This window comes from Sebastes fasciatus, chromosome 9, assembly GCF_043250625.1.
Source record: "Sebastes fasciatus isolate fSebFas1 chromosome 9, fSebFas1.pri, whole genome shotgun sequence".
NCBI lineage: Eukaryota > Metazoa > Chordata > Actinopteri > Perciformes > Sebastidae > Sebastes > Sebastes fasciatus.
In genome coordinates, this window is record NC_133803.1 from 16655524 (window position 1) to 16677725 (window position 22202).

Here is a 22202-nt window from a genome sequence, read left to right on the forward strand (position 1 = left end):
AATAGCAGAGGAATTAGTATTCTCTATATGTTCCTGATCGAACCGTGTGCCATTATTTTTCATGCTGGCACTGATTTACAACGACAGTGGCCCGCTATAGTGTCCAGATCTGACCAGAGTTGTAGTCTACACAGACTAATTGGGAGGAGTTTGTTGTCCTAAGCTTCACTCTTGCAGAAACACATCATTAGTGTGCCAGTGAGAGAGAGAGGAAGAGAGTGAGGCGATGGGACGTCGGATAGCAACGGCTCATGGTTAGACACGGGATGAATTTACCCATGGCAGCTATCACACTGCAGCAGCAGCTCTTATCAGAACTCCTGATGACATCCAAGTATCTAACTTAGCACCCTGGAACTAGGTCGATGTTGATGAATAATTTAGTCCCAGATGCTCAATAGATTCCAACTGAATAATAAAAGGCGTGTGGGCCTCTAAGACTGAGTTCAGCTCAGTGTATTGCCTGGCCTTCGCCCACACTCTTCCTACTGCTGGTCTGCCAAGCTGTCAACATCACGGACTCACACAGACACAGACTTTAGCAAGGCTGGGAGACAATGGAATGATATTATCGCCATCACAGCACAGCTGTGTAACATACAGTGATGGATTTAAATATATAACACGCTTATCAAGTCGAATAATATCCAATACTTCACAAATCTCTGGGCTTTTTTAACAATTAAAGAAAAGCTGTGATGTGAGGCTTCGCGGTGGCACGACAGATTGCCACTGCGACTCAATAGAGTGAGTGCTGAACAATGGGGAACAACCAGCTGGGTAAAAAATGGAGATATTCTCTGCTGCGTCCTCGCTGAAGAGGATTTACATCAGATTCTGCAATTCTCAGCAAATGGATCAACAACGATTCAAAACAGGCACTGCCAAAAAAACAGCAGTCAATAAACAAAGCAAAGAGCAACTAACAACACCAGGTGCTTCATTATTTTTCCCGGGGAAATGAATCGAGATGATACTGATTACTGGATTGTTACAGTTCTCCTTCAAAATATAGTTCTGTCATAATAGCAAAGTCTTGCATCAATTGCATACTAATGGTGAAACTAACCGCTTATCCTATTCAGGGTTGTGGGTGGAGGGGGGTGCAGGGTTTGAACCTGTGACCCCTTGCTGTGAGGCGGCACGCTGCTACTAATGGTGAAGAAAAATAGAAAATGAATAGATAGAATTTGGGAAAAATGGGCAAGGTTGAGCTAAAGGCTTGTTAAAACTACTCTATCTTAAAATGAAACTTTACTGCATTGCCATAATTTTATGATAAACGAAACCGTTCTCTCAACAACAATCGCGACTTTTATGACTCCGACAACCTCAATCTCAGGGACATCAAAACATGAGGTCACACAACTAACCATGACCACAATCTTTATTGTTCAAAGCTGTCAGTAATTACCAGAAGCGTATGAGCAGAGTGCATTCTGTAGGTATATTGTGAATCGTCAGAGCACCTGAGAATTCATGCAAAAAAAGACGCTGGCATTTCTCGGAGGCAATTAACTCAGAGTAATTGGTATCTTCTTCTTTCTGTTTTGACTGCTTGTGTATGCCATAGCGTAAAAACTAGCCGCGGTGGACAGCTGTTTTCACTTGCTATGTTAAGAGACACTGTCCCTTTTGGGAGAAAGGCTTTGCTTTATTTAAAACGAAGCAGCTGTTGCTGCAACTGGACCTCAGGCAGAGTATCAGAGTGTCATTAAAAAAAGAATGGTCGGAGGCTCTCCCTCTCCTCCCCTGGTACCCACATGTTCCTGTCTTGCCATACATCTTCCTCGAGGCTTAAGTCGCTGCACCCCAGACAGTCTAACAAGACGCTGGGAGGCGGCTTAACACACCTGGTGCACCCGCAGCGCGCGGTGTGGAAACATACAAGCATAGTTTCACACAGAAACACACACATGCCCACGCTGACTGGTGCTGACATTTAATCTCTGTAAGAAGTCAACAGTCTGGTGGATTCAATCTGCCCAGAAACAGTTGTTTGTTAATGCAAAAGTGCACTGGCTTTCATTATTACTGAGGTGTGTAAAGGTTGTATTGCTAATGTAACAGTGTGTTGATGAATTTTTTCATTGTGGGAGTAAAGTCAAAGGAATGAATACAGTAAAACTTACAGTACAGATTTCGTGTCTAACAATGAAACAAAGATAAATAAGGCTTGGGAAATGAGTGAGCAGTGACAGGTTAATTGCTAGCTCGGTGCACACGGTCCCGGATAAGCTACTGCTGTGTAAAATTAAACGCTGCATTTGAGAGAGCGACACAAAGGGAGAGATAGGGGCTAATGTAGGAGCGTAAAGGTGTACTGTACAAGAAGATATGGATATGAGGTAAATACAGAGCCGCCTCATAATGTACACATGCCCGTGCCCTCATTAAACGCGGTCCCTCTTGGGGACCCGAGAACACTGCTGTGTGAGGACTCCTTTTAATGTGGCTGCTTCAAGGCAATGCTGCGCCGCTTTGTAGATCTTTCTCTAGTCCCCCCTCAGGACCCCGTTCAACTTATTTTCCAAGAACAGTCATCTGCGCGGCCTTAATGAAATTTCAACACTTAGCACGGGGTGTGCGATACGGCTCAGGCACCAAGGTAACCAGAAAAGTTGTCTAGCTGCGTGGGAGGAAACACAGTCCACTTCCCAGTCAGCGCCTGCGTCAAACTATCACCATGTCAGTCGCTGACTCAGAGCGAACCATGTGCGACTGGTGCCTAATCCGTCCTCATACAACTTGAGACATTCTGTGCGACGAATGATAAACAGTTGATATTTTGATTTTCTAATTAAGCAGGGTGTTTATTATTTATTACTGGGGACATAAATAATGTGCACACAATATGGACGAGTGCCTGTAGCCACCTCACAGTGCCGAGAGAATGCACATTGGGCGGCTGCCATGTAGGATGCAGCTTCAAGCAGATTACAGAGGAGAAGGCTGGATGCCTTCTGCTAGCTACATGCTCTAAATGATAAAATCTTAATATGAAATTCATAACACTATCTGCCTCCATCTACCTCCTACGCTACCCCCTCTTGTTCTCTCATTTTCTTCTCTCTCTTGCCTATGCATAAACACTGCTACGTAGATGTACATTACATGGTCGACTTTGTCCCTCCCCCTTATCCCTGCTTTCACACTTCTCAGATAAATGAAATCTGTCTGCAATGGAGCATTTTCCCCTCTGGATGCCCTGATATTTTCGTTATCTGAAATCGAATCTGGAGCTCTGTGTGCGTCTGTAGCTTGCCTTGGTAGTAATCTGGCCTGAGAGCAGATAACTGCCCTGGAGGAATATCATACACTAAGGATAAACTGGGGAGTGAGGGAGGAATAACAATTACCAGAGAATGGCTTGTAATCATGGCGCTTTCTATCTAAATGCTAACATACAAACACTTGTTATTTTTTTTTGGGGGGGGAAATGTTCCATTCAATCCAAACTGACTATGTAATTCTTCATTTTCTTGTTCCTTTCCTCTCAAAATCTAAAAATAGATGACGAATCTAAGCATGTGTCATTGTGTGTTTTGAGAAAGAGAGAGCGGGAGAGGAGGAGATATGCAGCTTGGCCACAAATCACTGTCTTCCTGACTTTACCTGCGTCTTGACATGCAGTCCCAGTCCCTCATCAGGTGACAGCAACAAATTTGTCATCTTAATATAGATGCCATCACTGCTGAGATGAATGTACGCGGGGCCTAATTCCCATGTGTAACGTTTGCAAAAACATGACATGAGGAAAGAGGAAGAGAAGCTTTGCCCTACAACGGCAGACCAGGTCGCCCGGAGCTCCCACAGAGCGCCGCCATAATCAGATTCCTGTCCTCCAGGTCTGGATGTGTCATTCACAAAGGGCCGAGTGCTATAAACTAATGAGCAATGCTCTCATTCGGTGGAGACGAAACAAAAAACACAGCAATAAAATTCAAGGTGCTAATCATGAAAAAATAAATCTTAATAATGGAAAGTCTAAATTGGCAGCATTTATGGAGTCTCTCAAGCAAAATAGATTTTTTATCACTAATCCACCCCTGTGGCAGTGTTGTAATGCCAGACTCTTTAATTTCTGACTGGACCTGCTGTTTTTAAATTATTTATAGACACTGTTTTTCTTTTTTCTTCTTTGGTCTTGTCATTCAGCTTTGGACTTACTTTATCTTATCTTATTAAGGAATAAATCAATATCATAATAAAGGAATAAATCAATATTTGTTTGGGACAATATGCCTATTTGCTTTCCTGCCAAGAGTTAGAGGAGAGTATAGATGCCACTTTTTATGCTAAATATGAAGCTATACAGCCAGCAGTCAATTAGCTCAATTTAGCACCAAGACTGGAAACAGCTGGCCTGGCTTTGTTCGAAGGTAGCAAAATCCACCTACCAGCACTTCTAAAGCTCACTAATTAACACGTTTTGTCTTGTAGGTTTAATCCGTACAGAAAGTGTAAACACATTCGCTTTCTTGGAGTCTCTACTGGTTGTCTGGCAACCCTAGAATCCTCTGTTAAACCACGACATGTCCTTTTTACACACAGGTTTTTGTACTGATTAAAGAAATGTGTAAACGTGTATTAGTGAGCTTTAGATGTGCTGGTAGGCAGACTTTGTTACCTTTGAACAGAGCCAGGCTAGAAGTTCCAGTCTTTGTGCTGAGCTGAGCTAACTGTAGCTTTATATTCACCATACAGACATGAGAATTGAACATATGACTCTTGGCAAGAAGGGAAATATTTCCCAAAACATCCAACTATTCATTTAATGTAGATTCAAATTGTAAGCACTTGTTGGCTTGATTGAGTTATATTCCTTTCCCAAGGTCATTTCTCCATTACTCTCTCTCTCTCTCTCTCTCTTGTCCACTTGCCTAACAAACTTCATTTGCTGGCATGCGGATGCCTTTATGTCATTTCTGTACCTCCTGGAATAACAACCTTGATTTAATCTACGTGGTAATGACTTTACTTTTTATTATCCTCCCTTCCATCCCTAAACTCGCCTTTATAGTGCTAGATCTGGTGTTCAACATCAGATGGCTTCTCCTTGAACAGAACCAGCCATCTTGATATGTGTATACAGTATGATCTTAATCTAGGCTCTTAGAAGCCGTGGACTCAATTACCACGCTGGTATGAAACTCTAGATACAGAAAATGAGATAGATGAACTTAGATTTACATTCAAGTCAAGGTACATTTTCTACAACTGAAGGGATAAATTATGGGTTTTATCTGAAGTCAAAACAAGACTATGATTTCTGTTTTGGTGAGAACTAAAATGTGAAGTTTGACTGGCATTGCTTTTATCATAAATAAAAGGAGCTTTTAGATGCATAAGCCAGTTTGTGTCTGACACTTTCTACCAGCCTTTTAGGAAATTATTTTTAAAAATGGAGAGAGCTCAGCGCAGCTAAATGAGGAATTGGCACGGAGCTCATGTTCATGAATGTGATGTATAAACCAGCTGATCACAGGTGGGAGCGATGAACTGAAGGACAAATTGTATCTTATGTTCAACAGTTGGCCCAGGACTGTTCTGTGTTTCTACAAATCATAACAGCAAATGTCCTGAGAGACAACAGTATGGTCTATAAAACATGCTGTAAAGCTGTCAGTGTCAGTATCTCCTCCACGCACCATCCAACACTTTATAAAGCAACAGAGACAACATTCGCACTGCGTAGGTTGCATTTTTGTCATCCAGACAGACTTAGTGGGACAATCTGCAGTCCTCTGTAATGCTGCCAGTAGTGTGCAACCTGCAAAAGCAAATATGCTTCTTTGTTGACTTAATAATGGCAGTACGTATGATGTATGTACTTGGCTGTAACAATTTTAGAAAGCTTTAAAACGAGCAAAGGAGAAAATAAAGCACCAAAGGAAGACAAAGCATCCTCAGCTGGCTAATATTCAGATCATGTACCTGCTGCAGACGAGCCTGTCTCTGCTGTCAACTATCTAAACATTCATCAAATCATGTGATCACACGTCAACAGCCACTGGCATGCATGTGTTCGCCCCTGCCAAGGTGGACTGGACCAGCGAGTCACATGGACTCTCTGTGTACAACACAGTGTTGAAGGGCAGCCTCCATAATGGCCCCCGGTGAGGCTGAGATGATGGATATGGTCTGTCGCTGGGAGTGAACGCCGCGGGCCTGGGGCCACCGCGGGTCTACGGCGCTGCCTCCTTTGCCATCTGTCAGCACTGGGTGGGCACAAACCCATGACTGGGGCCTGGGGCAGCGCACACCAGGGCCACCTTCAACAACACACACCTCACTTCATGGAGCAAGGTGGGGAGGTCAGCAAGACACACAAGCGCTGCACAGGCGAGCAGGTGTCCATCTGCACATCCTGCAATTCAGCCCGTTTCTGCTCTCATCTAATGATTGTTACACATGAATTATCCAATCTGTTTTTTTCTTCAGCTTGGATACGTGGTGATACCAGGTGTTTTTTTTTATAAAAGAAAATATGACAATAAATATAATAAAACGAGAAAAATCAATAGTGCAGCTGTCACTGAAGCGAGACATCTGATAGCCATCGCTCTTTTTTTTCCCTCAAGCTTGCAGTGTCTCAGTAGCATGATGGTCAATGCCATACATCTGCATTGCAGGGGAAATCTTATCCTGAGGATGTTTTCTTTCTGTGAATAATTGAAGGCACCACAACCTCACAGGGCACTGACACACTACGCTAAACACTGCAGTATGTCTCTAAGACCATGAGACAGCTGGGTTTGCTATTCTGAATGGAGTAAGACTCGAGAGTGAATCCTTCTCCCTGTTAATGTGGAACATTGTGTGTTTCCTGTATGTCTGGTTTTCATCTTACAATAAAGCAGTTCAACTTAGTTTGCAATGTGAAGAGCAATTTCTGTTAATACAAAAATGAGACTAGAGAGGAAAAAAACATCATCAAATCATCTTTGCAAATTAGTAATTTCCCATTTCGCTCCACTCAGTGCAGGCATCAATGTTACAAAACTGGTTCTGATTTGAACTGATTTGATCGTGTGAAATAAGAAAAATAAAAGGAAGGGTCTGGCTGATTTTAAAGAAAAATGTGAAAAAAATGCTTACTTTGATAAATGGTCAGTAATTCCTCAGAAGAAAAACTTCCTCGATTCAAAATATTTACTGTTTCTGCTAAAACAATGTTTTTACACTAAATTATACAGCACATTCAAAGTAAAAAGCTAAATGTCAGCAACTCACTCTATTTAATCACATCTATTAATAAAGTGAATCCAAGCAAAATACGTCTCTTATCAAATGTGCACCAACCACAAAAGGAGGAAATCAAAATAAATAGAGGAACAAGCGATGCGGACAGTTTAATATTTACTTTTCAGAACCAAGATTTCTCTTTTTACATGACAATTCTAATAGGACGTGGGTCCATGTGGGTTATTCCCACATCTGTTGGAGATGGGCAGACTGCAATTCCTTTAACCGTCATTTGAGTTCACCGGTGACCAAATTGCGAACCATTTACCTAACAGCCTGGTATCTTTCCTCTGTCTATATGACTTTCAACAAAAAGCAATAAAAGCCATCTTAAAAAAAACCCCATCCTTCATGAAATTCAGCAGAAAGAGCAGTGTGTATATGAATTGTTATCACAAGGCTGACACCAGCACAAACACAGATGGGTACAACACTTAATGCCATGAAATGAACAAACAAAGTCAACCTATGCTTTTTATTCTGCAATAAAATGAGTAGGAACATTCATCTTAACTGCCAGCTATTCAGAACACAGTTCTGGCTTTCTTCTTGAATGCTTGCATTTTATTCCATTAGTTGACGAGAAAAGTGCCTTATGACTAATTTATTATACAGTACGTCAATGAAAAGCAACTATTGTGCTATTGTGAGCAGTCCGTGTGCTTAATAGCTTGGTAAAACTTAAATGAAAAATAAGGAAACTGATGACCATCTCGCTGTTAGAGAAGACAGACACAAGATTAAACACAAAATGGCTAATCTTCAGCAATAACAAATGTAGGTTAGGCAACTGGAAGAGCAAGTTAGTAATGTAGGCTCACTAGCACTCACTTAATAACCTGTAAGTTATGGAGTAGCCATTGTCACAGGGTCTGCTTTTGTTTCGGGGGTGAGTTCCTGAATCTAAATTTGGGCGCTGCTCAGGAAACTAAAGTCAATTTACAGGTACTCTGGGGGGAAAGAAGTTATGCATTCGTCCATGCAGTTTAATTACATTTCCCAGTACAATTTGGATAGCATTGGTATTTTTAAATCCTGTAGTGAGCCATTATTTCCAGTAAGTAGTGGGGCAGCACGACCAATCCCTCATTCACTATATTTGATTTTCTCTTGAAGAAAGAAAAGCTTGGCAATGATTGCACCATTTCTCTATGTTCTGATTAAAGAGAGAATGGAGCAGCCGCTTGGTTTGACAGTATGGAGCAGAGAGAGAGGGCTGCATTGGCAGCTGCCGGTGCATCCTCCAGGGCAGTGGCTGGTCCCGAGGGACGCACCCAACCCTGGAGAGCCGGTTGGCGGGGAGTGGGCTGGTCTCTCTTTTTGCTTCATTCTGTCCACCGCCCACTGCAGGTGGGGCCCCCCCTCAATTAACTTAATGATACTGACATTTAAAAGTCATCACATGTAAATGTAAAAGAAAATATGCATTCGCGTCACTTTTTCCCATTGCACTCGCCTACCAAACAGAGCTTGAAAATGATGATGTTGGTCTTGGTGTCGCCTTTTCAACGACGCATATCAGGAACTTTCTATGTCGAACCTAGACTATACTGCTTCCTACAAGTTCAGGGTATGGGAAGTGCAAAGGTTACGGGTTTTTAATGTCCTGTAGAGCTCCAAAAAAAATGTGGTGCAAGTGAACAGTGACCTGATTTAAATTTAATTTCAATGATTGGTGCCAATCAGTCTGATCATAAATGTCTTCAAACAGGCTCTAATGCTCCATCACCCAGAGAACAAATGCTACGCAATGAAAACTAGCAACTGTACATCTATATGAGTTTAAATTCACAAACAACAGGTAGAATATAAAGCTCCAGGATTATTCTTTTGTTTTTATTAGAATGATGGTTTTAGATATTTGGCTTTGATGGAGACTTGCACATATCTATCCTAAAGATACAATCTCAACAGTAGATCTCAAGCATCTAAAACTTAATGAAGACTGAATCTTCCTTAAGCTCATATCCAAGTATCATATCATGAAGCACAATTAAAGAACCTGCAGTGCATGTGTCTCAGTTGCCTGAGGAGTGCTTAATACCCAAGATAAGTCCCAGGTCTGAGTATTGATGCATGCAGGATTAGTATTAAATCTAGGCTGTGCAGACTTATTGCAGCCTGAGCTTGTAAAACAATAATCCCTACCGGTATCAAGACAATCACAACAATGCCTCAAGGTAGTATGAGATACAATAAAGAGACATAGTGCATGGGTGATTATAAAAGAAGAGAAGCTGCAGACTGAGCAGTTATTGGATACTAAGTTGCAGAGGATTTTTTACCACAAGATTACTGTGACACTAAGTTTATTATAGTGTGTTTGTGAGAGTCGGCGAGGTACCCGAACACTGCACTGAAGGTGTAGCAGTGCAGCATGTCAAATCTTCGATTATCCCTGTGAATTATAGAGAGGCCAGGTTCCTGCCCCTCGTCTCGGGGACCGAGACAAACAAAGCCACTACAAGCCAGTTCGGCCGGAACTGAACCGTGTGCTGTGAGTGCAAATGAAATGGCCCACACAATGCGTTTTGAATGTTCCTCACTTCCCCTGAACGACCATTACACCCACCTCACCTAGGGTTAATTCAGAAATAGTGGGGCCAATTGGCTATTTGGTGGCAATAATGTGACATAGTGGCCATTCACTCTCCCTAGGGACGGGCTATAATCTGCATTTCTTGAATCTCCACCAGCAACAAGCTCCAAAGCAGAAATTGCACTCTGCAATACAGGGTTGTGAAAGAAGCTGGGCAAGCATGAAATGTTAGATGAGGTCAAATATTAGTTGTGTTTAAGACATACCATATTGGCCTGGATCCAAGACAATGCTTCTAATATATTTGAAAAGGAGAGGGTTGTCTTATATCTGATATTCAAGGTCCGTATAGAGCAGAAATCCTGACGACTTTGGTGATCCTCTGACTTTTCTGTTAGCACCACCAGCAGGTCAAAGTTTGAACTTCTTTAGGGAAATAGCTTGACATTTAATGTATGGGTTGGCACAAAAGTTCGTACCGACTGACTTCCTCTACCACCACCATAAGGTTGACATTTTTGGTTTATCTTGCCAACGATTGGATGGACTGTTACTCTTCCTTGAGTATACATTTTAATCATTTTGCACCATTATCAGATAAAAATATAAATGTATCCAACACTTTTGTTTGCGACCAAATATCAACAAACCTATGACATTCCCATCAATCTGAGTTATATTGTGTGTTTAGTACAATCTCAGAGAGACGCTAGAATGGCTGGTTTTATTCTACATTTTTATAACCGTATGCTAAAAAAGAGGCAACATTAATTTTAACTACGTTTTTTATACCACGTTTTCTAACATATCAAAAGGGAAGAAATAAGCAATAAAAGTGGAATCACCATATAAAAAACGAATGAAAAAAAAATCATAATGGACGAATACTGTAGATTAAAAAAATGACTGGGAAACCACTGATCTAGTGTGTCTGCCACATTGAGTCAAGTGTCAAATTATCGAGTAGATACTAATTACATTATAAAACAGGACTGACAATTAATGTTGAGTGTGAATATTAAAAAGGTAGATAATAGCTATAAACACTGACTGAAGAAAAACACACACCGGATATTGTTTTCTACATACCAATGCATTCCTGAAACAGAGCTACAGTGGTGTAACATTCCTGTATATACCGCATGCCGTACAGTAAGATCTTATACAATATTTTTCTCCTGGAGTTTTCTGTCCTTGTGTGTCTCCATGATGCTCAAAACAATACCAAACTTTAGAGGATGTTCCTGCAGACAGCACTGGCAGTCTCACACTATGACCGCTCGTGAGATTTATATACTGTATGTGTGCTGGCCAGGGTTGATAATACAGAGCAATGCAGCTGAGGATCCATCACTGTCAAGAGCTCTCAATGGCTCTTCCAGATAGCAGGCTTTCGTCTTTTTTTTTGAGGGGAGGGTAACAGCTACACAGGGCGCTATCTCTTATCCTTGAGTGGTTTTGATTAAGTATCATCTGGTATTAAATGCTATCTTTCTACAGTTTGACATTTTCCTTCATTTCGTCCACCAGCAATTGAAAAAGCTGAAACACACATTGTATTGTTGTACTGGCTTTGGCTTCCATGTATTTAGTATTTAATGCAGACACATGCACAATTGCATCAGTTGTCAAATATTGCATAAAATATATGAAAAAGAACTATGTCTGCAGATTTTCTACTACTTTTTTTTTTTTTTTTAATGAGCTATCATACAAATTAAACTGATTAAAATGTTTGGTTGAGGACCATGGAGACAGATTAACAAGAGCTAGGTCACTATAAAGCTGATAGCGCCTCTGACCATTGGCAGCCAGTGGTGTAATATAACTAAATACATTTACTCAAGTACTGCACTTAAGTACAATTCTAAGGTACTTTACTTATTTTATATTTAATTTGTTTTATATTTTATTCATCAATTTTCTGCTACTTTATACTTCTGCTTCACTATACAGTATCTCATACGGACATATTGTACTTTTTACCCCTCTACATTTATCAGCTTTAGTTACAAGTTACTTTTCAGATTAGGATTTTAAAAACATATAATGATCCTATAAAATACAACACATTATTATAAGGTAAATTAAGCCACCTGATGGTATATAAAATGAGAAAATTAGGTCGGTCGGCTACAATATTTAAATGCTGCTTACATGTTAATGCAACAATAATAATAATACAATAATATAACATACGAAAATGTAGCATGAGTGTTTTTACTTTTATACTTTAACAACATTTTGCTGATTATACTTACATACTTTTACCTAACTTTACTACGAGGAACTTTCGTTTTGTGTAGATTTTGGCGGTCACTGTGGACAGAAGCGGTAGTGTTTCCGAGCACCAGATTCCCTTTAGAAAACCTCTCATTTTACTGCAGCAGGGTCTGAACATCTGCCCAGCTCAGTCCTGGTTCTGGTGAACCTGCGTGCTGTTACTCGTTTCGTCTGATTTCGCAGGGGCCCCGATGACAAGCATTTAGAATAACTACTGTATATAGAAATAGCCAATCTTCTCAGTGATGGTCTTGTTAACTGAACTAGGTCATATTGAGGCGTCAGTATTGCATCTAGACTGTTTCATAACCACTTAAAGGTTTATCACAGTAACTTAAAGTACGGTTTTGAATGCGGGACTTAAAAGATCTGAGGACTTCTTCCACCTCTATCGGCAGCTAGGATTCCAATTGGACTTATATGGGTTGGCAGTATGGGTTCAAAATTGACACCAGCAGATACAGTACTGTTTATTTCAAATTTGTCTCCAAGCATTCATTTTCCCAAGCAATAAATAAATAAATAAATAAAGCAGAGGTAGGAATAGTCCAAAACACATCAGTAGACAAGAGAAGAGAGTAGCACTTCTTGGTGTACGTGTACAGTAGCTGGTTCATTGTTTGTAAATGCATACACAAGTGGTTTAATTGGATGTGACCAGGCACCGCTACAGGGAGCAGACACTTCATTAGGACCTGACAGTCAGGCCCATACAGTAAGCTACCTCCCCTGCATAGGGCAGGAAGTACACAGCAGAAAAAAAGCCATTATAGAGAATATCTTACGCTTAAGAAAGAAAGTGTAGAACCTCTTAGTCTGGGAAGATACGATCACAGTAAAGGTAACATCAAAGCTATGCCTCACTGTTATTTACTATCTCTGTATTTGAGTCAGTTGTAAGTCCTGGAATTGAATCAATCCGTTATCCCTTAAGCAAAGGGGGGATTCTAATAATAGCTATTAAAATAACAATCCTGACTCATCAGCTTTTTTCCCATGGTGCATTTCTTCCCTGATTAGACCAGTGAGCTCCAAGATGATGATATTCTTTGTTAATAAAGCATGAGTGGACACCCAGTGGTTTGAGAAGAATGACATTAATGTAATGCTACCCATAAGCCAAGGCCCACAGTATCCAATAACAATATAACCCCAGTCGAGCATTTAGAGAACTTTTTGATAGGACACCTGAGAAGCCAGAGTCTCCCCAGACCCTTCGAAATCATTACACTAATGATGATTAACACTGACTTTACCCTCTAGGAGATAAGTGGGCTATAGTGCAAGAAGACATCCCCGAAATCTACAGAGCCAGCGTCGCTGAAAGATTTAATGGTGCTGGCATTTTGACCATGTCTGCACAGCAAGACAGCAGTGTTGGCTGCAAACTTATTTTATTATTGAAGGCATGTATCAAGAGTAATCAGCTACAGTATCAGAGGGATTATGTGTACTCTCAAGCAAACTGATTACTAAGATTATTGTATCAAGCTCCGTTTCATTTAGTATTCTCTCACCATTACAATCCCGTGGACATCAGTTTACTGACAATCTGTTAAAGAGACAGTGTGTGTAACATTTAGGGGGATCTATTAGTAGAAATGAAATATAATATTAATAAATATGTTTTCTTTAGTGTATAATCATCTCACAATAGGAATGGATGTGTTTTTTGTTACCTTAGAATAAGCCGTTTCTATCTACATAAGGAGCGGGTCCCCTCTCCACAGAGTCCGCCATGTTTCTACAGTAGCCCAGAACGGACGAACCAAACTCTGTTAACTTTTCCTGCTTGGGCCGGAGTCGATAACGTTACTCACTCCCTCTGCCGCCGCAGCTCCCTCTCTCTTGCTTCACCACTCACTTCCCACGTACACACACTCTCTACACACTGGCCCTGCTCCAAATGACCTATACTACTCTCACAACAACTGGCTCTAGAGAGGACCATTCACGTTTCGCGTCTGTCACCGTAGCTCTCCAACAAGCTTGGCACACGAGAGAGGCTTCTGACTCCTGAAGGAAATATCTGGCTCTTTAGCTGCTAAATGCTCCACTACTTTCACCAGCTAGTTGCATTCGCTAATTGTTTGCGTGTCTGTGGCAGGGTTGTAAATAAACTTTTTTGTCCACCTGCCACTGTGGCTGGTGGATTCTAAAATCTACCAGCCACTCAATAGATTACCATTGTTTTTTTGGCTGGTGACTGAAGCCAATCTAGCAGCCACCAGCATATTTTACCAACATTTGTCTGGCGGCTGGTGCTAATTTCCAACCCTTGTCTGTGGTTTTGTCAGTGAGTGAACCCTTTCACATTGCACAATGTCATGTGAACCATTATTATTAAGAAAACATAATTATAGGCACTTTAAATGTTGATATTGAAAAGAATAGGCTCTTACAATAAGTGAATTTAACTGGATATCTGTGTGTTGAGTAAACACCAAAGTGCCTTGACAATTACCTCTCATTGTTAGACAGGCCTATAAAAGGTCTCAAATTTATTTTTCTTATTATTTTGAATCCAATTATTGCACTTGTTAACAGCGGGATCTACATTTTCTGGAGGACCACTTTTACCGAGCCTCAATGGTTAGCGCTTGATACTGCTACCGCTAGTGTTAGCCATTCTCCACCTCCACTGGGGCCCATCATACTAAAAATGTACGTGTCCCAGTAATGCAAAGCTCTCAGGATATAAAAACATTCACTGAATTGCATTTGCCATCAGAGTGGAGACAAGAACAGCTGGACAATGATTAAAATGCTGACTATTCAAGGGAAAGGACAGTGAATGCACCATCTCTTTTTACAGAGGCCAGACACGCCGTCTTTCTAAGTGTAGTGTCCTGAGACAGAAATGTCCTACCGCGAGGGCTCTCCATGGGAAGGTCGTCACGTTGAATCAAACTGAACACATTGACGTCTCCCAATGCACACGTTTCTGCATGCCTCATTCATCTCTCCGCCTACATCACAGAGCATCTCTTTAATCCAATGACCTTTCTTTCTGTGTGAATGCATTAGATAACACCTAAACCAACAGTTAGCCTTGACTATTCTCCTTTTTTCCAAGCCTTTATATTCCACTTTAAAGGTGAGCTTGCAGCATTACTTGACAGTACGTTTCTAAATGAATTCTGCCCAAAAAAAACCCATCACAGTATCACCACTAACCAGCCTGAAGTCGTACTGATACATCAAATTAAACAAGTAGGTTCCCCAAAAAAGGATCGAACATAAAATTAAAAAATAACTGAACTGTATATTACGCTGCTTACATCAAAACCAATAGCTGTACACATGACTGCAACAAGGTAAACTGTTATTGATTAAACTATTCAATCAGAATTGGGTTAGCATAAACGCTTAATGTCAGATATCCAAACATCAGCTCGCATCTATAGCAGAAAATATGCTGTGTGTATATTAATAAATATCTCTGTAATACACCGCATTTCTGAATTGTCACGGCCATTTATATCACTTTATTTCTCCCCAGATGAAAAGGCCTGAAAGAGGCGGGCATCCATCTTATCAAGCCTGTTCCTTTCTGCCAATCTCTTGGTTCCTTGGTAGCAATTTATAACAACACATGGCGCCGGGATATAATTATAGTCTATTGTGTGATATTTCGCCTGCATTACATGCTCCTGCAACGGTTCAGGAACCATGCTGAGTCTGAGAGAAAACCATTCCACTGGATCAATATTTATGATTGTATTATTTGTCAGCATCTGCAGACCCTTACACAAACGGTTATAATGGTCAGAGAGAGAGAGAGAGAGATAGAGGGAGTTAGACGGCCAGTAATGTGGGGTCTTTACTGCCGCTAAGTTGAAAACTAGATGCAAATTATCTGTGGGAGTTTGTCATTTTATAATATGAGCTGGAGCTTGAACAGTCCACTAAAAGGAGAAAAACCTGACATTTTATTTTGCCTTGAATATAGCTGATCTTTTTAAAAAGCTCTATATAAAAGCTTAAGCCTGACTTCAAAGATACATCAGCATTCAAGGCTTTTTTATGCTTGCATTGTATTCAAAAGCCACAATATGAAAATATAATTTAAATGGGTTTAAAAACAATTTACTTCTGGACAATAAAACCAATCAACACAGCATTGCACTTTGCAGGAACTGACACTTTTTCTTTTTTTTTTTTTTAAATCCTTGAAATATCCAGAGACATGTGTGCATTAACTGTAGCCTTAGTGAAAAAATGTAAAGGCAGAAAAAAAGTTATAGAATCTGTCAAAAAGGAATTAAAATCAAACGATTTTGATTGTGTGTATGTTTCTCAATATGAAGTGAAACCCACCCCCTCCTGGCTATAATCTCCCTTTAGCCAATCCGATTAATCCAAAATGAGTTAAATCCAAAATGTTTTTAAACTATATTTGTAAAAGCTGATTAAGCCCTGATTAAAGGGTCATTTTAGTGTACGACTATGCCTGATTTAAGCTACTGTGTATGCTTAAATCAGGCATAGCCGTACACTAAAATGACTGATTTAAGCTACTGTGTATGTTTTCCCTGCAACTGACTCACTGAATATTTTAAATTCTGACACACATTTTAACTTAGTATATGTTCTCCTTGCATGTATAACTCTCAGTGTCTTCATGGTTTCAATTACATATTACTTGCTTCCTATCAGGGTTTACTTGAGAGATTCATATAATGTAAAAATGACCATTATTTAAACAAATAAGCTCAGCATTAATCAGTATTGAATTCTATCACAGAGCAACTTTGGCTCCATAACAATTAAAGCATATGCTTCTTCAATGAGGTCACTTTTTGATTTGTTTATACAGGCGGAAAATTTCCTTTGGGCCATAAAGCTTCTGTTTTTGTTTTGTACCAACAATCCATGAACAATACCCCACATTCTGACTATTCTCTTTGTTGTGATAAAAAAACAACAACACTGAAACTATTTTTCTTTGTGACCTTAATGAGTCAATACCACCTTCTGTTCAGTGCTCAGGTATTCCTAGATCGTTCTGTCAGCATGTTTGTTGCAAGCTAATTCCCGATGCGGTTTATGCAAGCAAATAAAGAAAACTCTTAAATTCATATTTACATTTCGTGAACCTCCAGGACTTGCCGTTGCACAGATGAGATTCTTACAGGCACAAACACATTTCTAAATGGCATAATAATTCATTTTCATAGTGTTTTCTGTTCTTGGCAAAGGGCTGCGCCAGAATGGTCTGATGGCCATTTCATTTGATAGGACATACGTTTTGTGTTGCATTGTTTAGTCACACATTGTGACATCTGAGATGTAATATGCTACTGCAGATGCTGCACCGCTCATGCAGGACAGATAAAGATGATGGAGGACCCCTATGATGGCTATCACTCTAATACACACACACACACACAGGCAGTGGCACATCTGATTGCGCTGGGAGAAACGCTCAACACTGTGCCTGTGGCGCTGCTCCCAATGGTGGGACAATGCACTTATTTTCCTTCAGTTTTTAGGTCAGAGGACTCAAGGAGAAGACAGGCATGACACAATTAAGTAAGGCTCCACTATATAAGAGCTTAATGGTGAAATGTATTATATTAATCCAGGATGTTCTTAACGTCACGCTGTGCATTGTGAGTATTTCAAAGTGGATCAAGTTGAGACAATAATGACATGAGTGAAAGTCGCATCATTTAAAGACGATCTTACCTGCTGAGGCTCTCGTGGTGTCGTCTGTTTCACTCGCCTGCTGGATGCCGTGGTGGTGGTTATTTCCATGATGGACGTGGACGTCTCCGAGCGATTGGCCGTGGTGCTCGACTGCGGCGTGATAGAGGAGGGCGAATCCCCCACTAGCCGCACGCTGCCCTGGATCCTAATGTTGGGATCCCCCTCTGCGGCCATGTTGAACACCTTCAAGCCATTATAGTAGAGGCCCGAAAGCTGGCCCTGAAAGGATCGACTCCGGTCTCTCTCCCAGCCCCCAATCTGTATAGTGGTTTGGCTGTTGAAGATTGTAAGCTGCCGCCCTGTGGGAAAACAATGTTACATATATACGAGAATGTTGGACTTGTGGACTCAGCCACTTTTACCGAACAGGAAAAAAAATAAAGACAAAGACAGATTATTTGCCCAGTGGCTAATGAGACCAATAAATTACAGGTTGTAGAGGCAAGCCCTGGTAATTTATTGCAGAAATAAAGATGAGATGAGCCTATGAAAAGGAAAAACAAACATGTAAAATAAAAACACAGGATTTAGAAAATCAATGCAGCTTTGCTAAAAGGGCGGCCTAATCTAGAATGACATGAAAAAAAAGATTAACCAGAAGTAGTAATGTTGTGGGAATGCAATAGATTTAGCTTCACTTGAAAAGATAACATAATCTTGAAAGTAATATAAAGGAGAATGTGTTTGTAGGGATTTGCCTAGGAATTAAGGCAAATATACAAAACATTTGTCTAACTAAAGCTAAAAGCATATGTCATTATGCTTTGCTTATGTTATCTTGCATGTTTGCTTCAAATTTTAAGATTTACAAACTTGGTATACAGCAAGCATGAAAAAAACAACAACCTAAAAATGGCTACAGGCTGTGAGAATTGGACTTTTCTTGTGTGCAATCTCGCAGGAAGCAGGACACACTTCAAGAAATGTGAAACTATTCATCCTTTTAGCAAAAGCAACCAAGGGAAATTAAACTTGGAACGGATATGGTTGGGCACATGGAAAAACCCAAAAATAGTTTTTTATGACAACACTTTCATAACGCAAACAGAAAACGAACAAAACATAAAGATGATAGGGCTTATTTCACATTTAAAGTGAAAAATATGAATTAGGTATTGAACTATAAAAAACAAAGCATGCACTCAGTTTGTTTTATATTACAGTTCCTTGATCTAATGCCCTATACATATTTACAATGTCTGTTAAAGGGACTCAGAATTCTGATGCCAATTCATATTGCACTCTATTTATCACTGCTAACAGTTTAATCAGAACAGATCAAATGACACCAAGTACTGTACTGTACTGTAGAGGTTTCAAAAGTGTCTCAAATAACACTTAGCAACTAATGAATGACTAAACAAGAACTTTTAAATTTATCATTTAGATGTTTACAGCAAAATGCTTCAGTAATTTATAGAAATTTTAACAATGCTGATATTACTTCAGTAAGTGGATTTAAATTCATATTTACAGTCCCTTTAACCTTAAGTTGACAATAAACACGTATTAAAACAGCTGACATCTATAAAATAAATACATTATTATGAAAAGTATGAAATATTTAACTGTTCAAATCATTTTATTTTTAAAGTTTTACTGAACATTTATTTTTTAGGTTTATTATTTACAAAATATTGCTACAACTGGGTTATGATCAAATTATTTTATTTGAAATTTTAATCAGTGATTTTACCTTTGTCGAGTAGCCATTCGTCAACTACTCGACCAAGTCGGTATGGGATTCGCTGTCTAGCAATCGCCAGGCGTTCGTTATCATTGTTGCCTTTAAAGTTTAAAGAGACATTTCAGTGGTTACAATCTGTAAGGTCAAAGGTTAAATGTTCATACTTAATGCTGGAGCTATACAACTGCACAACGCTTTTATATTTAAAATGTTTTGTATATTTAAAAAAACAATATTTACTAAAACATTATTTGAACAAACTTCACTCATTTTATTTTATTTTAGCCAACAAATTAGGCCTATATTAATTGAAAATAAGTGGACTAGCACGCAGATGTTTCATCTAGGTTACTGCTATGTTATCAACCAACCCAAATCACAAATTTATACATTTCTATTACAAAAACTTTACCCAAATGTTTCCATCCCATTTGTCTTTCCCCTCTATATCTTTTTAACTGGCTTTTAAACTAGTTATATCAAAAATAACATCATTTAAATTTATTGTTGAATCAACCTTTTATCGTTTAAAGGACAATTTAACTAACATATTACAAATGCCCACCCCATTTATAAATAGCTTAATTGACAAGAAATAATGAGCTAATTGCAATACGACAATTAACACAGTATACATTCAGAGGATCTGGTCAGAGAAAAGTCAGAAGACAATGTCAAAGTAGATACATACACTGTGAAATCTTCAATAAAACGGCTTTGACAAAAGCTACGAGTCATAAGGAAGGAAAAGTCATGAGTTTGACTGTCTAAATATTACCCATTGATGATATCTCTGTCAATGGAAAAGTAGTTTTCCAAAAGAATTCAGAGAATGAACCAAAAGAGTGTCAGAAGACTGAAAGAGCAGCTCCAGAAAAACTCCACTCCAATATTGGAGGGGCATTTCGGCATTAATGAGGGCAAACTCTGCATCACCCCTTTGTCAAGGCCAATAACCTCTCCAGAACAGAAGACTTTCAGCAAAGTGGCACTGTCTCTGAGTGCTTTCCCCCCCGGTATTGTCTGCACAGATTGAATTCAGTCAGCTCCATTCTTCCGGCAGATTGACAATGTTTGTCCCATCAACTATATTAATTCAGTTCTGGCAGATAAAAGATCCGGTAGCTAACAATGATTCGGTGGAGAATAGCTTCGGAGGGGAAAGAGTCGGCGAGACATGAAGGAGCGGAGGTAACTTTGTAACAGATGCACAGTTGGACTGATGAAAGGTCTTAGAGGTAAGAAGACGCATAAAAAGACATTTTTTAATCGCATCAGCTTGAATTACTGTAGAGGATCAGCTACCAGAAAAGGGTTTAAAGCTTGCTATACAGCTCATGGAATTTGGCTGCAGTTGATTGTGCCCGGTCGGAGCACAAAGGCTTGTGAAGGAGATTTGGTGGAACACTTCTCCTTCAACGTTGACGTAGACGGATACATTCTGCATTGCAACAAAGCCACACAGGAACACTGTGTATGTTTTTGATGTGGATCTCCGGATGTTATTTAGTGAGCCACATTTCTGGAACAATGTTCAGCTATTCTGAATCAATACTGCACATTCAGGACAAGTACTTAGTGTACCTATTTTTCACATTTCTATACCATTAATCAGGCCACTTTAAATGGAGCACCTTCATGCTAAACAGAGTGCAACCAAAAATCAGCCTTTGAACCCGCACATGGACGTCAGAGAGTCTCAAATGACATGTAAGTGTAGTGTACTCATTAGTCCTAAAACCAGGAGATGAGTTAGTATTTTAGTACTTTCGGTTCCCTCGTCTGGAAGTCAATTGTTTTTTTGAATGGGTTTTTAGTTAGATGCTTGAAACAAGGTCTGTGGTTAACACAAGCTTAAGAGATTTTAATGTTTTGTTCTATAATACAAAATACGTCAGAAACCCCACTCATGAATTTTGAAGCCTTAATGTGGCTTCAAAAAGGCGGTTGCTAACAAGTGGCTAAATGAGACTAATAAACGTCATCACGCCAAACACTAGTCCCCCTTCAGCTTAGAGGTGGTGACGTGAAGTCATGTGATATGTGGTGAAAGTGAAAGTGGTGTTCGTTTGTAGAGATTATTTTACAGAAAATAAACGTGCAAGTATCATGACTACTCAGGCACAAGTGTCCCAAGTCCCAAGATGTAAATCTTTAAGAACGGGTTCCAAATATATACTTAAAAAGGCTTAATGATTTCCTCAAGAAGCTGGGCAGTGTAGTTTTTAGCGAACGTCACTCAAACATGAGAAAATATTGCATTTGTTTGGGGCTATTTCCAGCTGCAGATTAAAACAAGTTTGGTGCTCTAGTGAGTATTTACGGCAGCGGGACGGCGTCTGTGGGACTGACTGAAATGAGTTCAATAAACTACAGTGCCCAGGTTCATGGTAATGAAGGCACATGTCACCCAGTGCAACAGTTTAGCTTATTGATGTGTTTTTAATAGTAACAATTGAGCTCTGTGGCCCAGAGGTGTAGACACACAGGCAATACTTGTAGGAACAATTCATTGTTGTTTTTGGTAATTTCATGGGATTTGTTAACAACAGGAACAATAGCCTATCATAGAGCCTATCGCCAGACTTATTCATTAAAAACAAAACTTGTGTGGTTGCACAGTTTTGCCATAACTAAGAATTACTGAACAATATATTTAATTTATTCTGCGGCTAGAAAATCACTAAGCTTCCTCCAGGTAGGTGGATGCGAAGCAACACCAGCCTCCAGTTG

The 22202-nt window shown here is 39.8% G+C and overlaps 1 protein-coding gene across 18 annotated transcripts in view; it reads right to left on the reverse strand.

Moving 5' to 3' along the window:
- Positions 1-22202, reverse strand: part of LOC141774031 (neurexin-1a) — a 287328-nt gene that overhangs the window by 18794 nt on the left and 246332 nt on the right. For 10 of the 18 annotated variants that reach the window (XM_074646327.1, XM_074646313.1, XM_074646311.1 and 7 more), the window contains 2 exons: positions 19479-19568; positions 17762-18081 (listed from right to left, as the gene is read on the reverse strand). In XM_074646327.1, the coding sequence (XP_074502428.1) occupies positions 17762-18081; positions 19479-19568 (410 nt within the window). The remainder of the gene's footprint in view (positions 1-17761; positions 18082-19478; positions 19569-22202) is intronic. The other 8 variants (XM_074646328.1, XM_074646319.1, XM_074646318.1 and 5 more) reach the window with 1 other exon arrangement.